This window comes from Nicotiana tomentosiformis, chromosome 9, assembly GCF_000390325.3.
Source record: "Nicotiana tomentosiformis chromosome 9, ASM39032v3, whole genome shotgun sequence".
In the NCBI taxonomy this organism is placed as follows: Eukaryota; Viridiplantae; Streptophyta; class Magnoliopsida; order Solanales; family Solanaceae; genus Nicotiana; species Nicotiana tomentosiformis.
Genome location: NC_090820.1, coordinates 89,416,142 through 89,438,858, shown reverse-complemented (window position 1 = coordinate 89,438,858; position 22,717 = coordinate 89,416,142). Strand labels below are relative to the sequence as shown.

Below are 22,717 nucleotides of genomic sequence, written 5' to 3'. Positions count from 1 at the left end.
TGTGATCCTCGAGAAATTTAGTTACTTTACTGCCGATGAATTGTTTTCCATTATCACATACAATCTCGGATGACATCCCGAATCGACATATGATGTGGTCCCAAATGAAGTCTATCACTTCTTTTTCTCTGACTTTCTCGAAAGCATGTGCTTCAACCCATTTAGAGAAATAATCAGCCATAAACAAAATAAATTGAGCTTTACCTGGGGCCGATGAGAGGGGGCCGACGATGTCCATTCCCCATTTCATGAAAGGCCATGGAGATAGGACCGAGTGGAGTAGCTCCCCGGGTTGATGAATCATGGGCACATGTATTTGGCATTTGTCACATTTTCGAACGAACTCCCTTGCATCCTTGCCCATATCAGTCCAATAATACCCTGCTCTGATTACTTTGTGGACCAGCGAATCGGCACCAGAATGGTTTCCACAAGTGCCTTCGTAAATTTCCCGTAAGATATAATTGGTATATCCTGGTCCCAAACATATTCCTAATGGTCCAGCGAACGTCCTTCTAAACAGCATTCCGTCTTCGGACAGGGTGAACCGTGCTGCCTTTATGCGCAAAGCTCTCGATTCCTTTAGACATGATGGAAGCTTCCCGTTCTTGAAGTACTCTATATATTTGTTTGTTCAATCCTAGATTAGACTCGTGGAGTTTATCTCGGTGTGACCTTCTTCGATCACCGATCTTATGAGTTGTACGACAATCCCCGAGTTGAGTTCGTCATCTTCGACCGATGAACCTAAGTTTGCAAGGGCATCAGCCTCGCTGTTCTGTTCTCGGGGTACATGTTGCAAAGTCAATTCCTTAAATCGATGTAGAGTCGCATGTAGTTTATCCAAGTACCTCTGCATTCGATCTTCTTGGACTTCGAAAATCCCGTTAACTTGGTTTACCACGAGAAGGGAATCACACTTAGCCTCTACGACCTTTGCTCCCAGGCTTCTAGCTAGTTCAAGACCTGCAATCATGGCCTCATACTCAGCCTCATTTTTAGTCAATTTTGTAGTTCTAATACTATATTACCTGTGGGAGATTTTAGTACGATGCCTAGTCCGGACCCCTTTGCGTTCGAGGCTCCATCCGTAAAGACGGTCCAGACTCCCGGATAGGTACCCAATTTTATCAGTAGTTATCTTTCAATCTCGGGTACGAAGGCCAGCGTAAAGTCAGCCACGAAGTTCGCCAAGATTTGAGATTTGATAGCGTTTCGGGGTCGATACTCAATATCGTGCCCGCCGATTTCTATAATAATGTAGTATTATAAAGAGGTCTAACTCTATTTAATCCATAATAACTCATTAAAAATCTCAAAATGATTAGTGTTAAAGTCCATTAGATAGTGGGTCGGGCTATTAAGGAACGCTGGGCCTGGGCCTTCGAAAAAAACCAAGTTTTCTTCTTATCTAGACATTTGAACATGACACAAAGACAGAGCATGTCTTCTTCATAGGAGTTTCCTCTCTCTCTCTCTCTACCTCTTTAACATAGAAATAAAAATTATATTAGCAATTGAAGATGATGTTATCAGCAGCTACACTGCCCACCGTGAATTGGGTTCCTGCATTTTTTTCTCAGAAACACTTTTCACCTAAAATTGTCTCCTTTGCAAAGCAGCAGCAGTCTCTTTCTCGACCGTTCAATGTCTCAGCACTTAAACCCAGAAGAAATTTTGACGTCTTTGCTTCCTCAGCTGTAAGTTTTGCCGGAGAAACATCAACTCAAGATTCTGTTTCCTCAGCTCCTCTTCAAAAAGAGGTAATTTTGGTTCAGTTCTCTTTATTTTTTGGTTGAATTGTGTGAATTGAACCATCTCCTGAAATTTGTAAGCTTTTGTACCCAAAGGTGTATCCTAACAGTCAATAAAAATTAGAATGAAGTCCATGAAAACATGTAAGAATCTAGTAGAGGCACAAAAAAAAAAAAAAGTTAATGGAACTTTTTTTATTTAGTTATGGCTGCAAGACTTCTCCATGGGTCTGTGCGCTAAGCCTGTACCTATTTACCCTTGTTATGAATGATCTAAATATAGGATAGGTACGATGGTGCATGCTCTTTGCAAACGATATTGTATTAATTGATGAAACTATGAGGGTGTCAATCACAAGCTCAAGCTATGGAGAAGCACTTTAGAGAGTAAGGAACTTAGGGTAAGTAGGGATAGGGCATAACACATACATTGCAAGTTAACCAACGAGATAGGAATGAAGTTGAGTTAAGATTAGATTGAATTGAGGTACCTAAATATAGATAGTTTAGATATATAGGCTCAATGTTTCAAGAGAATGGAATAGTAAATGGAGAGGTTACGGATAGCATTAAGTAGGATGTTTGAAATGGAGGAGTGCGATAGGAGTATTATGCGATAGGTACCAAAATGAAAGGCAAGCTCTATAGAACTATAAGGCCAACAATGCTGTATGAGAGTGATTGTTGGGCCGCTTAATTAAGCCCAGCATATCCACAAGATGAACATCGCGGAGATAAGGATGTTACCGAAGGCCAAGGAGCGTATATAGAGGATAAATGAGAGAATGTCACTTGAGATGGTTTGGCTATGTATTACGTAGGCCCCTAGATGCACCGGTTCTTAGATGTGAAACATGGTGATTAAAGGTGTTAAAAGAGGAAGCAACAACACTAAAATTACATGGAAAGAAGTTATTTCAAAAGATCTAGTATATACAGGAATCCAGCCAGATCTAGCAAACAATAGAAAACAATGGATATCAAATACAAAACTAGTGCTTATCAGAAAACTCGTACTCCCTCCGTTTCAAAATGAATGGACCTATTACTATTTGGGAAGTCAAATAAGATTTTCCTTTACCATACTTTTGCAAATAGTTTCTAAAAAAATTGAGAATTGTTAACAATTGTGACATATAGTATTTTTTATGTAGTCTCTAAATATGTACATTTTATTTCAAAAAACTTAAAGAATATATGTCCGAATTCACACCAAAATCAGTCAAATTGACCCTCGTACTCCAAAAAGGTTCAAAGAAATTGAAACAGAGGGAGAGGGAGTAGTATATTAGAGATATAACCACTAGAGTATATTAGAGAACCCCTAGTATTAGATAAACCTTAAGTACGGAGTATTGAAAAACTATGGACCAAACAAAACATTTATGGTATTGAGAATTGATACAGCCACTGCCTACTAGCTTGGTATTGAGGCCTATTTATTGTTATCCTTTTCTTGGCCTACATCTGTTTGCTTAATACCATGCTGGCCGAATGTCTCCTTATAAAGAAAAAGGTTTAAGTTGTTAGAGAAAGGAATTTTTTGATTTATTTAGTCATGTAATATCTTTATTGTGGTGTTTGACTTTTATTTATTTAGTTATATTTGCTACGTTTTCATTCTGGTGTTTGGCTCTTATTATCTACCGAATGTACAGAAGCTTGGAGTGGTAGTTAAGCCGCTGGAGAAACCTAGGCTAGTGTTGAAGTTTATTTGGATGGAGAAGAACATTGGAATTGCACTGGACCAAGTAATTCCTGGTCATGGTACGATTCCGTTGAGCCCCTATTATTTTTGGCCTAGAAAAGATGCTTGGGAGGAGCTTAAAATCATGCTGGAGAGCAAACCTTGGATATCACAGAAGCAGATAATTATTCTTCTTAATCAGGCTACCGATATCATCAATTTGTGGCAACAGAGTGGTGGTGATTTAGCCTAAGCCTTCATAGAACAAGATCTACGTATTGTGCTGCCACTGTATGTCATCATTTTGTTTGCTAACATGCTTATTATGTGGCACATGTTGTTGTAACTTGTTTCACTCAAAAGGTCAGTCAAACTTATTCAATTTGCTTGCTTTAATTTTCCTCTATTTCTTTTTAGTTTTTGAATGATATTGTAAATAATATATCATATGATGCTAGCCTTGGTTCTGCTTCATGAACATTAACATCTAACAAAAACGAAATAAAGTTGTACTGATGATGGGAATTTGGCTGTAATTCGAATTAACATATGGCATGAGATAAATGTAGATAAGAGTACCTGTTGGCCTCTCATAATTGGACTGAAAATAAAAATCTCGAGGTGCATTTATTTTCCAATGAAATCAACATTTTATAGGCTAACAAAATTGCAAGCTGTTAGACACGTAACTGTATACACTGCTTACTGCGAATATGTTTGTCTAGATTTTCTGAAACAATTAACTGCAGAAATTTTGTCTGTTCATCTCCGTATGGTTTGATGAAAAAAATGTAGTTTTCTTTTTGGAACGTTTATGCAATCAAAGTTTTCCTGCCAAAGTAATTTCTACTTTTGGTCATGGCTCCTAGTGAAAAGTTTATACTCATGCAAATGTTTGTTGAAGGAAAACAACGCAATGGATAAGCATAAATACACAAAAGGAGCTAAAATTTTCAATCATATAGCCGTGATACTCTTGTGAAACAACATTGAGAAATGGCTTTCCGCTGAAAATTCACCTTTGGTGGACAAGGACTGTGAGTACTTCATTGTTTCTTCTTGGTCTTTTCTGGGTGGGGTGGGGGTGGGGGAGGGGGGTTTGGTTATGAGGTCTACTGGTTCCAAAGTCCTCATTTGAAATTTATTATGATCCTTTTCCTGCAAAACGTATTGTGTTTGTCGGGCGTGCGGAGTTCTCTTGAGTCCTCATTGTCTTTGTTATTGGATCTGATTTGTGAAGATCTGGTTGCATATCTTCTTTTATACCAAACATTGTTTTGGAATTCCACAATGTTCCAGTTGAAAGAATATCATTTTGTCCATTAAATTAACTGGAAGGAAAGAGAAGTAATTATTAGCTCCTGACTTTTTTTTTATTTGGTGATTAATCTTATATATAGAAAACTCCCATGTACAAATGTATAAAAAGAATGTTCATGCAACAGCTCTGACTTATCAAACAAAAAGAGGAAATATAACATTGATGAAATTTCTCTAGTGCTTATTTCGGAAAGTGTCAATCTCCTGAACTTTATATTTGCGTTCTCGATGCCTTTGTATACTGATCTATATTCACTTGCACATATTCTGTTTGCTGAAATAATTTGCAGAACTTAGCTGATTATTTTATAGCTAAGGATTCCACTCCCCCCCCCCCCCCCTCCTCTTCACCAAGCTCAAAGAAAAAGAAAAAAAGAGAGAAAAGTTACTAATTACTCTGAGCACTGAATGGGACACTTATGAGTAATATGATTGGAGGCCAGCAGTTCATCCCCTAGTCGGGTAATGCTAATTCTTTTTTGGCCTTGTGATATCTCTCAGTAACTTACACAATCCCATATCTTCTGGTTGCAGGGATGCTAATATGCTTTCCTATCAGTCATGCTTGAAACTCTGATTTCCTGTTAATGCTTAGCATCAGGAAATTGGATTGTTTAACTACATCTAATTTGTTTGCTGAAACTGCTTACGTACTTTGTTAATTTCTCTCTTCACCTGTAATAGTCAAAATGTCATGCCTAAACAGAGAGTAACAACAACAACAACAACCCAGTATATAATCCCACTAGTGCTTTCACAATATCATTTTAGCATGTTGTGTCTTGTCCCGATCCTATTTGATATTTTGAATGCTTTGGTATCATCTGGAGATTTTCATAATCAAATCTGTTTGAGAAGCCAATCGTCTGTAATTACAGAGGCGCGGGAATTAAGTGACTGTCATTCAGTTCCTATCTCTAGAATCCAGAGTCTGGATGCATGCTATGATTACCTCTTAATTCTACAAAATATCGTTGTTTGATTCCTTATTCTGCCTTTCTACTTTCACAAGGTAGGGGTAAGGTCTGCGTACACATTACCCTTCCCAGACCCCTCTTGTGGGATTACACTGAGTTTGTTGTTGATTATTCCTTATTCTACACGGTAAGATATGAATGACGAGAGTCAGTTTTATAAGGAAGAGAAACAAAACAAAGTATGATAGTAAAAAAGGTTATAGTGTGCAATTCTCTGTGTCTGCCTCATAGAATGCTATTATTGACACCAAGCAGAAGAAATTACCTGTTTAGACTACTCTGTAGTGCTCTATGATTCTACTTATTTCAAAGTTTCTTCTTATCTTTTTTTCCATTCTACAACTATGTGATTATGTATGTGATGCTGTTAGTTGTCTATATCATCGGACATGCTATTTTTTTGTCATGGTGTTGAACAACAGATCAGTAACAACCTCTCTACCTTCTCATAACAGGGGTAAGGCTGCGTACACCCTATATTCATTTGCATCGCATGACTACTCCCCGTGGTAAATCGAAAGGCATATAATTGCCTGATATTGACTTTTTCGGAGAACATAGTCCGTGAAAATTAAAATATAAACGTAATTCTGGTTGTCAAGGTGTTTGTTGCAGCATAGAGAATATGATATAGAAGTTGATTTGATCCATATAATTTGTTTGATTGATTGGAAGTTTGGAACTGCTTTAAGCTTGTTTTTATTTACTGCCTAAACAAAACAAACTGTGCAAAATTGCTTCTCCTTGTCCAAGGAAACTGGAAATGATTAAGTTTGTACCAAAAGGGCAAGAGAAATACGCCGTCCCAAAATGTGAAATTCCATTAAACTAGTTTAAAAAATATTAAAGTGACTTGTTTTAAAAGTCGCAGTTGTGGGCATAGAAGGGGGCAGGGGTGTATCTAGGGGAAGGTCCACGGGGCACATTCAAGCTCAAAGTATCATATATCATGCGATGATTATCGGATACACCTCTGCATGTGAAGTTGCGAGTTCAAATCTTATATCAATCTTTTTTTTTTTTTTTCTTATAGAACTAGGCGCCTACGGGAGATGGTCATGTCTGGTGTCAATTTTGTGTATTAATCAAGTACTACTTTTTTCTTTCTTCGTTTGGTTTATTTTTTAAAAAATTCACACACACTGAAACTCCTATTTTTCTTTTGTCATCTTAAAATCTTATATGATTAAACGAAATATGTATATTAAAATTAGTTGTAATGGATGATGTAGCATATAATAAGTGAGTCCAATTAATTCCAATATTTTCCACACGGAGTACAAATCTAGATGATAGTAAATCACTACTTTAAAAAAAAGAAAGGAAACTTATAATTTAAGGAGTGTAATAGGTGCAATAGTAAGAACTAAAAGTTGAACTTGTAAAATTAATATTCTGAATTCGCCTTTTGTAATATGCACCCATCTTCCTATATCGTGGATCCGCCTTTGGGAGGGGCCAACAAACTTATTAATATGACAAGCTATTATTGCTTGGTAGCATATTTTGAAGTGATTACTATATCAAGTTTAACTTTTATATACCGCAGAAAAGACTTAGATGAATAATACTGGGCACCAAATCCGCTAGACAAAGAATCTATCACAGGAAATAAATAAAAAACCATTGTCATAGTCAATTAATTAAGGTTGTCACTCTTCAAATTTGGGAAAGTACCACTGTTTTCTTAAATCTGTTATGCCTAACTAATGTGAGACTTCCTAAAGAATCCTCGTGCCCTTTTGGAATGATCCAAATTCGACTGAGCATCCAAATTGGGGTAAATACCATAAAAACTTTCTTCCAAAAAGGTTCTAGAATCATGCCAAATGTGCTGAAGTTCACCTTCAACTCCATCTTTATCAGCTATGGTAGTGAACAAATACAAGTTGAAAAGTAACATAAAATGTTCTAGCATTATTGCTTGTTTTTAATGAATGTTGTTAGAACACACAAAGGTGCAGATGATAAGGCCTTTTAGATGTGTTTTAGAACAAGAAGATCCACAGGGCAAAGTTGGTATAACCTTTCCAAAGACCTTATGGTAATGTAATATATTATTTCATAAGTCAAGTACGCCCATACTTCACTTGTGAAAATACACTGAGTATGTTGTTGTATAGGTCAAGTACGTGAAAATATTTTTTTCATTTTTGGTGACAGTAGGATTTGATATTTTATTATTTAGTTATATTATGTCGCAACAGATAATAGCAGGGGAAGCTTTGAAATCAAACATTACTATAATTGGTCCTTTACTTCTCCCAGCATCAGAGCAGCTGCTTTTTCTCCTCACACATTAGCAGGAAAATTTTCAACTCCGAAGGGAAATTTTGACATTCCTGATTTCAAGCAAGCTTTCGGACACTTCTGTATCCATGCGGGTGGTTGAGGCTTCAAGAATGACAGACACTGCACCGAGTCAATAATATTAAATCTCGTGACTATCCCATCGAAAAGTTTAAATTATTAGAGAAATTACACTTTTCACTACTTAATTATATTTACTGTCCTTTTTATTTTGTATGATAATATTTGACTGAATATAGAATATAAAAAAGAAAGGCTTTTTACAAATTCTAAAAGTTACCTTTCGAACTTGTGGTGTTAAATATGACATAATATTCTTATAGTTATAAGAACATGTCATTAAATGTAAAATAATAACTTTAAAGTCAAAGAATTTTCAAAATAGAAAGGTTTTGTTCTTTTAATTTGGAACAAACTAAAAACAAAAGAGTATCATAAGAATGAAATACAGTATGTGAATATGTCTCAACACACCTTCGTGGGCTAAACATGTGAAAATATTGTCTTTTGGGTGGCAATAATATTTGGGACAAGTGCACATATTGTCATTCTCAGGGATGCTATTTAGAAATTAGCCAGTATTTATTTTTTATCTCGAAACTTTAAACTAAAACTCTTAACTTCAGGACAATGCAGGATATTTTTGTCCTATAAATTTGAACTGAAAAACTGAAATTCAAGACGCACTGGCTAATTCCTAAGTAGCAGCCATTTAAAGTGGCTACCTGGTTGTAATAGCCCAGCCCGCTAATGATATTCGAAAAAGATGCGATTATGAGACCCCCATCAGGTGATAAAGAAGTTTTACCGCCTATCTCAAAACTAGAGAAGGTAATTAAGAGAAAATGGGCCTCGGACTTCGAGGGTCAAAAACCCAAAAAGAGAGTGGCTCATAAACCCAAGGTGAACACAATCACTTTGACTATGGATTCGGTCCTGAGTTTAAGGGATGAAGAAGAAGAAAGTGATTTCGGGTTGTTGGCCCGTGCACGGGCTAGCACCGATACTTAGAATACTTCGGTATTGGTAGGAGTTGATACTGCTCCGACTAGGCTTTATGAGGTCGATGAGGGGATTTCGATCCAAGTTCCCAAGCCGAGTGGGACAGAGGATGTTTTACCTTGGGGTAAAGAGACAGTCGAAGAAGCTGTGGATATCGGTGTGCAATTCGAGCTTGGGGATCCCCAGGACGGAGGCGGCGCTTGAAAAGACCTACTCGGGGTGATAGATATCGGGGATTCCCCCTCTTTCCTTTATTTTTCCCAATCAATGATACGTGACGCTCAAGCTGTGGAGACTTGTCACGGGGAAGGAGTCCATGGAAGGGAGGATCCTTTCTGTGGTTATTTTATCGGGGTAGAATATGTCACCGGTTCGAGTGATTTAGAGGCTCCAAAGAAGAGCTCGAGCGAGGTGGGAGCACCTTCTCTATTTAACGAATCCCAACATGCCCTGAATCGGGTAAGTTCATACTTTCTTTGCCAATTTTCACACTTGTGTTTTTCTTTCCTTGTATAATCTCTTCTTATTTTTGTAGGCTTATATGCTTCGTCACGAGGTATTTTTCCAATCCCGAGGGGAGCTGAGCCGGTACGAGGTCAAAGTTTGAAGGCTTTCTGAGGAGAGAGATGCCTTAAAGCTTCTCAGTGAGCAGAGAGAAGGAGAAGTAAAAGGACTTTGGGCCGAGCAAGAAGCATCTCGGAAAGAACAAGTTAAACTGGCCGAGTAGGTACAAAGAATTTTTGAATTTAATGATATTGACTCAGGAGTGATGGCTAATAATTTGGTCCTACAGGTCGAGCAAAAGTTCAATGTGATTAGGCAGCTTCGCGCTGAATTGGACGTAGTGAAATCAGAGGCCGAGGAATGGAATAAGAACATGGACCGCCTCGCCTCAGAAAAGGAGACTGCCCGAACTCAACTGGCTGAGGCTGAGGCCCAACTCTAAAGCTTGAAAGAGAAAGCCTTGGTGCAAGCCAAGAAAATTGAGGAGTTCTAGTCTCAGTTGAGCTCAGCAAATTCTGATCGAGAGAGATTGGCCACAAAACTCGCAGCGGCCAAATCGGAGGTCGAGAAAACCATGGCCAATGTTGATGCAATGATGGACATTTATCGATCTGATGCCAAAGATGCTTAAGTTCGAGCAAAAGAGGTTGCTGAGGCTGCTTAGGCTTGGGCAAACTGGGTTGTCGAGCATGCTAAATACTAGTCTCGAAGGGAGACTCTCGAAGAGATTTATGCTCGTGGCTTCGATCTAACAGCCGAGATCGAGAAAGTTAAGGAGCTTGAAGCTGAAGCCAGAGTGTTGGCCTTTCCTGATGATGACGATACTAGGAGTGCGAGCGGATCTGAAAGTGAAGGGGGCCTCGAGGGCGAAGACGCTGCTCCCGGAGAGGACTAAGTCTTTTAGTATTTTTGTGTTTCTTATAAGACCATTTTTGGTCTTTTGTAAAGAAATTTGATCAGGCTATGTTGCCCTTGTAAATGATTTTGACATGTATATAAAAACTTTCTTCCTTTCTGCCTTATAGAATTGTGAAGTTTGTATCCTAAGGCCCTGGTTCAGATAATTTGATCAAAACCGAACTAGTATAGCCCTTAGGCCTTATGGTCGAGTGAGTGCTTGCTCGGACTCGAAGTAAAAGACAGCCCTTAGGCTTTATGGTCGAGTGAGTGTGATTTCTCAAACTTGAAGCAAAGTAGCCCTTAGGCTTTGTGGTCGAGTGAGTGTTTACTCGAACTCGAAGTAAAAAATAGCCCTTAGGCTTTGTGGTCGAGTGAGTATTTGCTCGAACTCGAATTAAGGTAGACCTTAGGATTTGTAGTCGAGTGAGGGTTTGCTCGAACTCGAGTTAAGGTAGCCCTTAGGCTTTGTAGTCGAGTGAGGATGATTTCTCGAACTCGAAGCAACGTAGACCTTAGGCTTTATGGTCGAGTGAGAATGATTTCTCGAACTCGAAGCGAAGTAGCCCTTAGGCTTTGAGGTCAAGTGAGGGTTTGCTCGAACTCGAAGAAATGCAGCCCTTAGGCTTTAGGGTTGAGTGAGTGTTTGCTCGAACTTGAAGTAAAAAACAACCCTTAGGCTTTATGGTCGAGTGAGTGTTTGCTCGAACTCGAGGAAATGCAACCCTTAGGCTTTATGGTCGAGTGAGTGTTTGCTCGAACTCGAAGTAAAAAAATAGCCCTTAAGCTTTATGGTCGAGTGAGAATGATTTCTCGAACTCGAAGCAAAGTAGCCTTTAGGCTTTGTGGTCGAGTGAGTATTTTCTCGAATTCGAATTAAGGTAGCCCTTAGGCTTTATGGTCGAGTGAGTGTTTGCTCGAACTCGAATTAAGATAGCCCTTAGGCTTTGTGGTCGAGTGAGTGTTTGCTCGAACTCGAATTAAGGTAGCCCTTAGGCTTTGTAGTCGAGTGAGGGTTTTCTCGAACTCGAGTTAAGTTAGCCCTTAGGCTTTGTAGTCGAGTGAGGATGATTTCTCGAACTCGAAGCAACGTAGCCTTTAGGCTTTATGGCCGAGTGAGTGTTTGCTCGAACTCGAAGTAAAAAACAGCCCTTAGGATTTATGGTCGAGTGAGATGATTTCTCGAACTCGAAGCAAAGTAGCCCTTAGGCTTTGTGGTCGAGTGAGGGTTTGCTCGAACTCGAGTTAAGGTAGCCCTTAGGCTTTATAGAGCTTGATCTCGTTGATTTTTCGGATGGTAGTCCCCGGTCGGCCCTTAAGCCTGTTTACATAATAGATCGAGAATATGAAGTAGAAGAATTTTTCTGAGATATGAGATATTGGTAAAGAAGAAATTTATCTTTATAAGTCATTATACATGTGTTCATGTTTTGTGCCAGGGCTCGAGCAAACTACGTGGGCATGGTTCATTTGACCATTTGCCCATTACAAATTTTTCCTATCGAGACCCTGTTGCCATGAAGTAAATTCCTTGCATAGAACTTGAAATATTTAAGGGCAATGCCCCTCAGTATTCGAGGTTGATTGTAAAGAGGTCTCGAATACTATTGAATTGTTCTAAGTTAGCACGATCAATGGTTTCCTCATTAAAAAACTCGTCGAAAAACCCATTTGGGACAAAATCGATCTAAGGAAAAAAGAGTGCAACCCGTGCTTTCAGACCTAAAGGCTTTGAGTTGAAGAATCCATCCCTGTTTCTGGTCGAACACCTGCAAGGGTTAAATTCGAAATACAAATGAACACGGGAGGGTCGTACTTTAGCAGTAGTATCGTTTTAGGTGCGATACGTTCCAATTGCTCGGTAGTTGTTTGCCGTTTATCACACCGAGCTTGTAGGATCCTTTTCCGACGATTTCGAGAACCTGATACGGTCCTTCCCAGTTCGGACCCAGTTTCCCTTCATTTGGATTTCGGGTGTTGAGGGTGACTTTCCTTAGCACCAAGTCCCCGATTTTAAAATGTCGAAGATTGGTTCTTCGATTATAGTACCTTTTGATCCGTTGTTTTTGGGTGGCCAATCGGACGAGAGCAGCTTCTCATCTTTTGTCCAACAATTCCAGGCTCGTATTCATGGTCTCGTTATTCGACTCATTTATTGCATATCGAAACCTAATGTTAGGTTCTCCAACATCAACCGGGATTAGAGCTTCAACGCCATAAACCAACGAGAATGGCATTGCTCCGGTACTGGATTTCAATGTTGTGCGGTATGCCCATAGGACCTCGGGTAGTATTTCTCTCCATTTTCCTTTGGCGTCGATTAATCTCTTCTTAAGATTTTAGATGATAGTTTTGTTGGACGATTCGGCTTGTCCGTTCCCGCTGGGATGATACAGTGTTGATAGGATCCTTTTGATCTTGTGATCCTCGAGAAATTTAGTTACTTTACTGCCGATGAATTGTTTTCCATTATCACATACAATCTCGGATGACATCCCGAATCGACATATGATGTGGTCCCAAATGAAGTCTATCACTTCTTTTTCTCTGACTTTCTCGAAAGCATGTGCTTCAACCCATTTAGAGAAATAATCAGCCATAAACAAAATAAATTGAGCTTTACCTGGGGGCGATGAGAGGGAGCCGATGATGTCCATTCCCCATTTCATGAAAGGCCATGGAGATAGGACCGAGTGGAGTAGCTCCCCGGGTTGATGAATCATGGGCACATGTATTTGGCATTTGTCACATTTTCGAACGAACTCCCTTGCATCCTTGCCCATATCGGTCCAATAATACCCTGCTCTGATTACTTTGTGGACCAGCGAATCGGCACCAGAATGGTTTCCACAAGTGCCTTCGTAAATTTCCCGTAAGATATAATTGGTATATCCTGGTCCCAAACATATTCCTAATGGTCCAGCGAACGTCCTTCTAAACAGCATTCCGTCTTCGGACAGGGTGAACCGTGCTGCCTTTATGCGCAAAGCTCTCGATTCCTTTAGACATGATGGAAGCTTCCCGTTCTTGAAGTACTCTATATATTTGTTTGTTCAATCCTAGATTAGACTCGTGGAGTTTATCTCGGTGTGACCTTCTTCGATCACCGATCTTATGAGTTGTACGACAATCCCCGAGTTGAGTTCGTCATCTTCGACCGATGAACCTAAGTTTGCAAGGGCATCAGCCTCGCTGTTCTGTTCTCGGGGTACATGTTGCAAAGTCAATTCCTTAAATCGATGTAGAGTCGCATGTAGTTTATCCAAGTACCTCTGCATTCGATCTTCTTGGACTTCGAAAATCCCGTTAACTTGGTTTACCACGAGAAGGGAATCACACTTAGCCTCTACGACCTTTGCTCCCAGGCTTCTAGCTAGTTCAAGACCTGCAATCATGGCCTCATACTCAGCCTCATTTTTAGTCAATTTTGTAGTTCTAATACTATATTACCTGTGGGAGATTTTAGTACGATGCCTAGTCCGGACCCCTTTGCGTTTGAGGCTCCATCCGTAAAGACGGTCCAGACTCCCGGATAGGTACCCAATTTTATCAGTAGTTATCTTTCAATCTCGGGTACGAAGGCCAGCGTAAAGTCAGCCACGAAGTTCGCCAAGATTTGAGATTTGATAGCGTTTCGGGGTCGATACTCAATATCGTGCCCACCGATTTCTATAATAATGTAGTATTATAAAGAGGTCTAACTCTATTTAATCCATAATAACTCATTAAAAATCTCAAAATGATTAGTGTTAAAGTCCATTAGATAGTGGGTCGGGCTATTAAGGAACGCTGGGCCTGGGCCTTCGAAAAAAACCAAGTTTTCTTCTTATCTAGACATTTGAACATGACACAAAGACAGAGCATGTCTTCTTCATAGGAGTTTCCTCTCTCTCTCTCTCTACCTCTTTAACATAGAAATAAAAATTATATTAGCAATTGAAGATGATGTTATCAGCAGCTACACTGCCCACCGTGAATTGGGTTCCTGCATTTTTTTCTCAGAAACACTTTTCACCTAAAATTGTCTCCTTTGCAAAGCAGCAGCAGTCTCTTTCTCGACCGTTCAATGTCTCAGCACTTAAACCCAGAAGAAATTTTGACGTCTTTGCTTCCTCAGCTGTAAGTTTTGCCGGAGAAACATCAACTCAAGATTCTGTTTCCTCAGCTCCTCTTCAAAAAGAGGTAATTTTGGTTCAGTTCTCTTTATTTTTTGGTTGAATTGTGTGAATTGAACCATCTCCTGAAATTTGTAAGCTTTTGTACCCAAAGGTGTATCCTAACAGTCAATAAAAATTAGAATGAAGTCCATGAAAACATGTAAGAATCTAGTAGAGGCACAAAAAAAAAAAAAAGTTAATGGAACTTTTTTTATTTAGTTATGGCTGCAAGACTTCTCCATGGGTCTGTGCGCTAAGCCTGTACCTATTTACCCTTGTTATGAATGATCTAAATATAGGATAGGTACGATGGTGCATGCTCTTTGCAAACGATATTGTATTAATTGATGAAACTATGAGGGTGTCAATCACAAGCTCAAGCTATGGAGAAGCACTTTAGAGAGTAAGGAACTTAGGGTAAGTAGGGATAGGGCATAACACATACATTGCAAGTTAACCAACGAGATAGGAATGAAGTTGAGTTAAGATTAGATTGAATTGAGGTACCTAAATATAGATAGTTTAGATATATAGGCTCAATGTTTCAAGAGAATGGAATAGTAAATGGAGAGGTTACGGATAGCATTAAGTAGGATGTTTGAAATGGAGGAGTGCGATAGGAGTATTATGCGATAGGTACCAAAATGAAAGGCAAGCTCTATAGAACTATAAGGCCAACAATGCTGTATGAGAGTGATTGTTGGGCCGCTTAATTAAGCCCAGCATATCCACAAGATGAACATCGCGGAGATAAGGATGTTACCGAAGGCCAAGGAGCGTATATAGAGGATAAATGAGAGAATGTCACTTGAGATGGTTTGGCTATGTATTACGTAGGCCCCTAGATGCACCGGTTCTTAGATGTGAAACATGGTGATTAAAGGTGTTAAAAGAGGAAGCAACAACACTAAAATTACATGGAAAGAAGTTATTTCAAAAGATCTAGTATATACAGGAATCCAGCCAGATCTAGCAAACAATAGAAAACAATGGATATCAAATACAAAACTAGTGCTTATCAGAAAACTCGTACTCCCTCCGTTTCAAAATGAATGGACCTATTACTATTTGGGAAGTCAAATAAGATTTTCCTTTACCATACTTTTGCAAATAGTTTCTAAAAAAATTGAGAATTGTTAACAATTGTGACATATAGTATTTTTTATGTAGTCTCTAAATATGTACATTTTATTTCAAAAAACTTAAAGAATATATGTCCGAATTCACACCAAAATCAGTCAAATTGACCCTCGTACTCCAAAAAGGTTCAAAGAAATTGAAACAGAGGGAGAGGGAGTAGTATATTAGAGATATAACCACTAGAGTATATTAGAGAACCCCTAGTATTAGATAAACCTTAAGTACGGAGTATTGAAAAACTATGGACCAAACAAAACATTTATGGTATTGAGAATTGATACAGCCACTGCCTACTAGCTTGGTATTGAGGCCTATTTATTGTTATCCTTTTCTTGGCCTACATCTGTTTGCTTAATACCATGCTGGCCGAATGTCTCCTTATAAAGAAAAAGGTTTAAGTTGTTAGAGAAAGGAATTTTTTGATTTATTTAGTCATGTAATATCTTTATTGTGGTGTTTGACTTTTATTTATTTAGTTATATTTGCTACGTTTTCATTCTGGTGTTTGGCTCTTATTATCTACCGAATGTACAGAAGCTTGGAGTGGTAGTTAAGCCGCTGGAGAAACCTAGGCTAGTGTTGAAGTTTATTTGGATGGAGAAGAACATTGGAATTGCACTGGACCAAGTAATTCCTGGTCATGGTACGATTCCGTTGAGCCCCTATTATTTTTGGCCTAGAAAAGATGCTTGGGAGGAGCTTAAAATCATGCTGGAGAGCAAACCTTGGATATCACAGAAGCAGATAATTATTCTTCTTAATCAGGCTACCGATATCATCAATTTGTGGCAACAGAGTGGTGGTGATTTAGCCTAAGCCTTCATAGAACAAGATCTACGTATTGTGCTGCCACTGTATGTCATCATTTTGTTTGCTAACATGCTTATTATGTGGCACATGTTGTTGTAACTTGTTTCACTCAAAAGGTCAGTCAAACTTATTCAATTTGCTTGCTTTAATTTTCCTCTATTTCTTTTTAGTTTTTGAATGATATTGTAAATAATATATCATATGATGCTAGCCTTGGTTCTGCTTCATGAACATTAACATCTAACAAAAACGAAATAAAGTTGTACTGATGATGGGAATTTGGCTGTAATTCGAATTAACATATGGCATGAGATAAATGTAGATAAGAGTACCTGTTGGCCTCTCATAATTGGACTGAAAATAAAAATCTCGAGGTGCATTTATTTTCCAATGAAATCAACATTTTATAGGCTAACAAAATTGCAAGCTGTTAGACACGTAACTGTATACACTGCTTACTGCGAATATGTTTGTCTAGATTTTCTGAAACAATTAACTGCAGAAATTTTGTCTGTTCATCTCCGTATGGTTTGATGAAAAAAATGTAGTTTTCTTTTTGGAACGTTTATGCAATCAAAGTTTTCCTGCCAAAGTAATTTCTACTTTTGGTCATGGCTCCTAGTGAAAAGTTTATACTCATGCAAATGTTTGTTGAAGGAAAACAACGCAATGGATAAGCATAAATACACAAAAGGAGCTAAAATTTTCAATCATATAGCCGTGATACTCTTGTGAAACAACATTGAGAAATGGCTTTCCACTGAAAATTCACCTTTGGTGGACAAGGACTGTGAGTACTTCATTGTTTCTTCTTGGTCTTTTCTGGGTGGGGTGGGGGTGGGGGAGGGGGGTTTGGTTATGAGGTCTACTGGTTCCAAAGTCCTCATTTGAAATTTATTATGATCCTTTTCCTGCAAAACGTATTGTGTTTGTCGGGCGTGCGGAGTTCTCTTGAGTCCTCATTGTCTTTGTTATTGGATCTGATTTGTGAAGATCTGGTTGCATATCTTCTTTTATACCAAACATTGTTTTGGAATTCCACAATGTTCCAGTTGAAAGAATATCATTTTGTCCATTAAATTAACTGGAAGGAAAGAGAAGTAATTATTAGCTCCTGACTTTTTTTTTATTTGGTGATTAATCTTATATATAGAAAACTCCCATGTACAAATGTATAAAAAGAATGTTCATGCAACAGCTCTGACTTATCAAACAAAAAGAGGAAATATAACATTGATGAAATTTCTCTAGTGCTTATTTCGGAAAGTGTCAATCTCCTGAACTTTATATTTGCGTTCTCGATGCCTTTGTATACTGATCTATATTCACTTGCACATATTCTGTTTGCTGAAATAATTTGCAGAACTTAGCTGATTATTTTATAGCTAAGGATTCCACTCCCCCCCCCCCCCCCTCTTCACCAAGCTCAAAGAAAAAGAAAAAAAGAGAGAAAAGTTACTAATTACTCTGAGCACTGAATGGGACACTTATGAGTAATATGATTGGAGGCCAGTAGTTCATCCCCTAGTCGGGTAATGCTAATTCTTTTTTGGCCTTGTGATATCTCTCAGTAACTTACACAATCCCATATCTTCTGGTTGCAGGGATGCTAATATGCTTTCCTATCAGTCATGCTTGAAACTCTGATTTCCTGTTAATGCTTAGCATCAGGAAATTGGATTGTTTAACTACATCTAATTTGTTTGCTGAAACTGCTTACGTACTTTGTTAATTTCTCTCTTCACCTGTAATAGTCAAAATGTCATGCCTAAACAGAGAGTAACAACAACAACAACAACCCAGTATATAATCCCACTAGTGCTTTCACAATATCATTTTAGCATGTTGTGTCTTGTCCCGATCCTATTTGATATTTTGAATGCTTTGGTATCATCTGGAGATTTTCATAATCAAATCTGTTTGAGAAGCCAATCGTCTGTAATTACAGAGGCGCGGGAATTAAGTGACTGTCATTCAGTTCCTATCTCTAGAATCCAGAGTCTGGATGCATGCTATGATTACCTCTTAATTCTACAAAATATCGTTGTTTGATTCCTTATTCTGCCTTTCTACTTTCACAAGGTAGGGGTAAGGTCTGCGTACACATTACCCTTCCCAGACCCCTCTTGTGGGATTACACTGAGTTTGTTGTTGATTATTCCTTATTCTACACGGTAAGATATGAATGACGAGAGTCAGTTTTATAAGGAAGAGAAACAAAACAAAGTATGATAGTAAAAAAGGTTATAGTGTGCAACTCTCTGTGTCTGCCTCATAGAATGCTATTATTGAAACCAAGCAGAAGAAATTACCTGTTTAGACTACTCTGTAGTGCTATATGATTCTACTTATTTCGAAGTTTCTTCTTATCTTTTTTTCCATTCTACAACTATGTGATTACGTATGTGATGCTGTTAGTTGTCTATATCATCGGACATGCTATTTTTTTGCCATGGTGTTGAACAACAGATCAGTAACAGTCTCTCTACCTTCTCACAACAGGGGTAAGGCTGCGTACACCCTATATTCATTTGCGTCGCATGACTACTCCCCGTGGTAAATCGAAAGGCATATAATTGCCTGATATTGACTTTTTCGGAGAACATAGTCCGTGAAAATTAAAATATAAACGGAATTCTGGTTGTCAAGGTGTTTGTTGCAGCATTGAGAATATGATATAGAAGTTGATTTGATCCATATAATTTGTTTGATTGATTGGAAGTCTGGAACTGCTTTAAGCTTGTTTTTATTTACTGCCTAAACAAAACAAACTGTGCAAAATTGCTTCTTCTTGTACAAGGAAACTGGAAATGATCAAGTTTGTACCAAAAGGGCAAGAGAAATACGCCATCCCAAAATGTGAAATTCCATTAAACTAGTTTTAAAAGTCGCAATTGTGGGCATAGAAGGGGGCAGGGGCATATCTAGGGGAAGGTGCTCCGGGCAGTGTGTGCATTCAATAAGTGAGTCCAATTAATTCCAATATTTTCCACACGGAGTACAAATCTAGATGATAGTAAATCACTACTTTAAAAAATAAAAATGAAACTTATAATTTAAGGAGTGTAATAGGTGCAATAATAAGAACTAAAAGTTGTACCCGTAAAATTAATATTCTGAATTCGCCTTTTGTAATATGCACCCATCTTCCTAAATCGTGGATCCGCCTTTGGGAGGGGTCAACAAACTTATTAATATGACAAGCTATTATTGCTTGGTAGCATATTTTGAAGTGATTACTATATCAAGTTTAACTTTTATATACCGCGAAAAAGACTTAGATGAATAATATTGGGCACCAAATCCGCTAGACAAAGAATCTATCACAGGAAATAAATAAAAAACCATTGTCATAGTCAATTAATTAAGGTTGTCACTCTTCAATTTTGGGAAAGTACCACTGTTTTCTTAAATCTGTTATGCCTAACTAATGTGAGACTTCCTAAAGAATCCTCGTGCCCTTTTGGAATGATCCAAATTCGACTGAGCATCCAAATTGGGGTAAATACCATAAAAACTTTCTTCCAAAAAGGTTCTAGAATCATGCCAAATGTGCTGAAGTTCACCTTCAACTCCATCTTTATCAGCTATGGTAGTGAACAACTACAAGTTGAAAAGTAACATAAAATGTTCTAGCATTATTGCTTGTTTTTAATGAATGTTGTTAGAACACACAAAGGTGCAGATGATAAGGCCTTTAGATGTGTTTTTGAACAAGAAGATCCACAGGGCAAAGTTGGTATAACCTTTCCAAAGACCTTATGGTAATGTAATATATTATTTCATAGGTCAAGTACGTCCATACTCCACTTGTGAAAATACACTGAATATGTTGTTGTATAGGTCAAGTACGTGAAAATATTTTTTCATTTTTGGTGACAGTAGGATTTGATATTTTATTATTTAGTTATATTATGTCGCAACAGATAATAGCGGGGAAGCTTTGAAATCAAACATTACTATAATTGGTCCTTCTCCCATCATCAGAGCAGCTGCTTTTTCTCCTCACACATTAGCAGGAAAATTTTCAACTCCGAAGGGAAATTTTGACATTCCTGATTTCAAGCAAGCTTTCGGACACTTATGTATCCATGCGGGTGGTTGAGGCTTCAAGAATGACAGACACTGCACCGAGTCAATAATATTAAATCTCGTGACTATCCCATCGAAAAGTTTAAATTATTAGAGAAATTACACTTTTCACTACTTAATTATATTTACTGTCCTTTTTATTTTGTATGATAATATTTGACTGAATATAGAATATAAAAAAGAAAGGCTTTTTACAAATTCTAAAAGTTACCTTTCGAACTTGTGGTGTTAAACATGACATAATATTCTTATAGTTATAAGAACATGTCATTAAATATAAAATAATAACTTTAAAGTCAAAGAATTTTCAAAATAGAAAGGTTTTGTTCTTTTAATTTGGAACAAACTAAAAACAAAAGAGTATCATAAGAATGAAATACAGTATGTGAATATGTCTCAACACACCTTCGTGGGCTAAACATGTGAAAATATTGTCTTTTGGGTGGCAATAATATTTGGGACAAGTGCACATATTGTCATTCTCAGGGATGCTATTTAGAAATTAGCCAGTATTTATTTTTTATCTCGAAACTTTAAACTAAAACTCTTAACTTCAGGACAATGCAGGATATTTTTGTCCTATAAATTTGAACTGAAAAACTGAAATTCAAGACGCACTGGCTAATTCCTAAGTAGCAGCCATTTAAAGTGGCTACCTGGTTGTAATAGCCCAGCTCGCTAATGATATTGTCCGCTCTGGGGCTAGGCCCTCACGGGTTTAAAACGCGTCACTAGAGTCTAAGGCATGTCTACTTATATACCCAGCATCTCTCCCGTATTTTGTCGATGTGGGATTTGCCTAGGGTGCCACACTGGTGTCATTTCTACGTAGATTTGAGTGACCTCTGATATTATATTAAATTAATCCAGTAACTATCTTATCTAAAATTTTAAAATATAAAAGACATCAAACTTTTTATTACCTAAAAATATTATATCTCAACAGGTAACAGACCAGTAGGTTACTTTTGAATCAAAGTAGCGACGAAAGTGGGAAATAGTTCCCTGGTTGCACCCCACAATGGGTTCTAATTTATTAAATCACATATTTTTGTTTGTATACGGTCGAAATAGATTTCGACTTTCGTACGATTGATCGAGGTCGAAACATAATGGATCGAAGAAAGATTTCGTAATATCGAGATGGGTTCCGAAGATGGTACAAACAAGCTTCAAATTTCGGGTATAGGTCAAACTCCGAGTTCGAAGTCATTATCGAGCTCGTGTCCGAATCGAACTATGATGAGATGATTTCGAACTTAAGGGGCAGAGGCAAACCGGGTCCGAGTCCGAATCATCACCTGATCCCGAGTCCATATCGAGCTCTAGAAGCAATACCGACCAACACCGAGGCCGATCGAGCTCTAGCTCACAGACAAGAGCCGTTGCAAACACACTAAGGGAGAGAATCTCGGCGGAAATTGGGGAAAAACTGATTTATCATGGGTTCTCCACTATGTATTTTTAATTATATCTAAGGTAGGATCCTCTACTATAAAGAGGATGTCTACATTTCTGTAGAGGGCATTTTTTGCTTACATTGTAATTCAAGCACAATATTCTCCTATATTCAAGGATTATTCTTTTAATCTTCATTAATTGATTCATTGTGCTTAGTTCTAAAAATCATCTTCTTTCCAACCTTATTTATTTTGCATACTTTGCAATCCATATTTGATATTTCTATTTATCCCTACGATTTGTATCAAGCTATACCACATATCCTTAGAACTACGTACAAATTCAACTCTATCCGTTTTTCGGATAAACATTATTTTCCAACAGCCAACTCCGGCGTGTCAGCTTAGTTATCTCTTCTTCATCTTCACTGTGGTATGAACTGAGTTACATTGAGGCTAAAGGAAGAATGAAGAGAGGTGACAGAATTTGGCAGATTGCTTTTGGAAGTGGATTCAAGTGTAACAATGCTTTTTCAGTTCACTTGAATTACATCTCCATTGGTTATTGAAAACGAATAAGAGTATATCTTAACCTACCGTTCATCATTCCTTTTAATTTCCAAAAGTTATTGCACACTAACATATGTGAGCATTCTCTCATCTTTAT

The 22,717-nt window shown here is 38.0% G+C and overlaps 2 protein-coding genes across 2 annotated transcripts; both read left to right on the top strand.

Moving 5' to 3' along the window:
* Positions 1 to 1,432: 1,432 nt before the first annotated feature.
* Positions 1,433 to 3,837, top strand: LOC104107991 (small ribosomal subunit protein cS23-like). Its single transcript, XM_009616939.4, has 2 exons — positions 1,433 to 1,763; positions 3,413 to 3,837. Exons 1-2 carry the CDS (start codon positions 1,524 to 1,526, stop codon positions 3,692 to 3,694), a joined length of 522 nt encoding a protein of 173 aa, XP_009615234.1. The 5' UTR covers positions 1,433 to 1,523; the 3' UTR covers positions 3,695 to 3,837.
* A 10,465-nt stretch (positions 3,838 to 14,302) lies between these two features.
* LOC104099196 (small ribosomal subunit protein cS23-like) lies at positions 14,303 to 16,707 on the top strand. The gene is made up of 2 exons (XM_009606113.4): positions 14,303 to 14,633; positions 16,283 to 16,707. Exons 1-2 carry the CDS (start codon positions 14,394 to 14,396, stop codon positions 16,562 to 16,564), a joined length of 522 nt encoding a protein of 173 aa, XP_009604408.1. The 5' UTR covers positions 14,303 to 14,393; the 3' UTR covers positions 16,565 to 16,707.
* The last annotated feature ends 6,010 nt before the right edge of the window (positions 16,708 to 22,717 follow it).

Bases quoted from the DNA above. Each gene is read 5' to 3' on its own strand.
- LOC104107991 (XM_009616939.4), top strand. From the start codon at position 1,524: ATGATGTTATCAGCAGCTACACTGCCCACCGTGAATTGGGTTCCTGCA. The intron at 1,764-3,412 runs GTAATTTTGGTT...CCGAATGTACAG, and splicing joins CAGCTCCTCTTCAAAAAGAG to AAGCTTGGAGTGGTAGTTAA.
- LOC104099196 (XM_009606113.4), top strand. From the start codon at position 14,394: ATGATGTTATCAGCAGCTACACTGCCCACCGTGAATTGGGTTCCTGCA. The intron at 14,634-16,282 runs GTAATTTTGGTT...CCGAATGTACAG, and splicing joins CAGCTCCTCTTCAAAAAGAG to AAGCTTGGAGTGGTAGTTAA.